At 50.9% G+C, this 2,110-nt stretch overlaps 1 protein-coding gene across 1 annotated transcript; it reads left to right on the top strand.

Moving 5' to 3' along the window:
- Window positions 1-205: 205 nt before the first annotated feature.
- Window positions 206-1,688, top strand: GCG54_00011150 (Oxidase FUB9; the record flags this gene model as incomplete). Its single annotated transcript, XM_045411059.1, has 7 exons — window positions 206-333; window positions 391-493; window positions 556-790; window positions 859-1,041; window positions 1,093-1,167; window positions 1,227-1,557; window positions 1,613-1,688. The coding sequence occupies 7 exons, from the start codon at window positions 206-208 to the stop codon at window positions 1,686-1,688; spliced, it is 1,131 nt and encodes a 376-aa protein (XP_045268117.1).
- Window positions 1,689-2,110: the final 422 nt, after the last annotated feature.

Raw genomic sequence — 2,110 nt, 5'->3', positions numbered from 1 at the left:
CGGCCTGAGCTAGGAGGTCGTGGGGATTGGGTTAAAGTAAATTTATTGAAGCTCTCAAGCTCCGCTGCTGCTCATCGTGAACTTGCCTCTCATACTCCTCTTCTACGACAAGATTCTACTGTAGCTGTCTAAGAAGACTAACGGTTTACTTCGCCAATTTCTCCATCTCTGTACACTTCATCGATCACACGACCTCGTCACCACAATGGCGAACCGCGGCGCAACATGGGACCCCAAGGTCCATACCATCCGCGATCTGATGGAGCTGGGAAGCAAGAAGCTGCCTAAGATGTACAGGGACTACTACAACGAAGGCGCCATGGATCTTGTCACGTAAGTCGGAGAATGAGATTTGTTTGAGCGAAGCAGACATTGATTTGTATGCAACAGCCTGAAGGACAATGAAGAGGCATACAACCGTTACAAGATCCTTCCTCGGATCCTCGTCAACGTCGACAACATTGATCTTTCCACGACAATTTTTGGTACCAAGGTATTACACTGTCGCCGCCATCCAGGACTCTTTAAGAAATTCTGCTGATCGCCTTTCGAAAGGTTTCATTTCCCCTCGGTTTCAGCCCAGCAGCGATGCACAAGCTGGCGCACCCAGACGGCGAGGCCGCGACATCACGCGCCGCGGCGAAGATGAACATTTGCATGGCCTTGTCTTCATATGCGACGGAATCGATGGAGAACGTGGCCGCGCAAGGGCTGGGAAATCCCTATGTCATGCAGCTGTGTGTGCTTAGAGACCGTGAGACGACAATCCAAATACTGAAGAGAGCGGAGGGTATGTCAACACCCTCTCACATCAATGAGTGGGAAGCGAGGCGGTTAAATGCTAACATTGTGTGAAAGCTTCGGGATACAAGGCCATCTTCCTTTCTGTCGACACACCACTCCTTGGCCGCCGTTTGAACGAATACCGCAACAACTTCACCCTGCCGGATGGCGTTGAGTGGCCAAACCTCTTGTCTGATGGAAAGAGCGAGTTGAGCGGTGCGATCAAAGACGAGCAGGCTGTTTCTAAGCATGACTTCGGTAAGGATGAGTGCCAAAGGAAATCGTAGTTGGCATTGCTAACCGTTCCAGACCCTTCCCTCGACTGGGATAGCGCGATCCCGTGGTTGAAGCAGCACACAAAGCTCCAGATTTGGTTGAAGGGTGGTGAGTACTCGGCAATGCGATGGCGACCGATATCACAAGCTAATCACAAGGGTCACCAGTGTACAACCCGGACGACGTAGCGATGGCCATCCGGTACGGCATCGACGGTATTGTCATCTCCAACCACGGAGGCCGACAGCTGGACGGAGTTCCCGCCACCCTCGATGCGTTGAGAATTTGCGCACCTGTGGCCGCAGGAAAGATTCCCATCGCGGTCGACGGAGGCATCCGACGCGGAACCGATATCTTCAAGGCGCTCGCACTTGGCGCATCTCACTGCTTCGTTGGAAGAATTCCCATTTGGGGTCTGGCTTACAATGGCCAAGAGGGTTGCGAGCTTGCGCTGAAGATTCTTCAGTACGAGCTCAAGATTGCGATGGCCCTTGCAGGGTAAGTACACTACTCCTTTCCGATGTGCAGCCATGCTGATTCTCGCGTCGCACAGAACGCGGACCATTGAGGAGATTTCGAGGGGTCATGTGGCATACTTGAACGGCAGTGGAGTTCTGGCAAAGCTGTAGGTGCGATGGTCACATTGGGTGTAGCGAGTACAGCATAGATACTTCTTCATAATTCATTCCTGATTGTAATTTTACCGAAAACAGTTCTTGATCTGATCACATACTATTAGAACAAGCAGCAATAATTTTGATTGCGGATAGGTTCAACCGTGAAAATAATGCAGGACAAGAAGTCAATTTAGTCATGCAAGGAAATTGCCGATCACGAGAGAGAACACACGGGCAGATTGAGCCAAGGAAATGAAGCCAATGATTTACTCAGACGATCTGGTTACGTCTCTTGATCTCTATTTACTTGGTGATGGTGCACATGCGGAAGAAACTTGTCTGATGGTTCTTAAATGCAACGCGCCAGACCTTAGACAGTGGGGTCCTGCACAGCAGGCTAGGATTGCTCCCAAGATGGCACTGAAGGTCACGAG

Source organism: Colletotrichum gloeosporioides (genome assembly GCF_011800055.1).
Source record: "Colletotrichum gloeosporioides strain Lc1 chromosome Unknown consensus_17, whole genome shotgun sequence".
NCBI lineage: Eukaryota > Fungi > Ascomycota > Sordariomycetes > Glomerellales > Glomerellaceae > Colletotrichum > Colletotrichum gloeosporioides.
The sequence above is the reverse complement of the archived record's forward strand: the minus strand, read 5'-3'. Positions and strand labels throughout refer to the sequence as shown.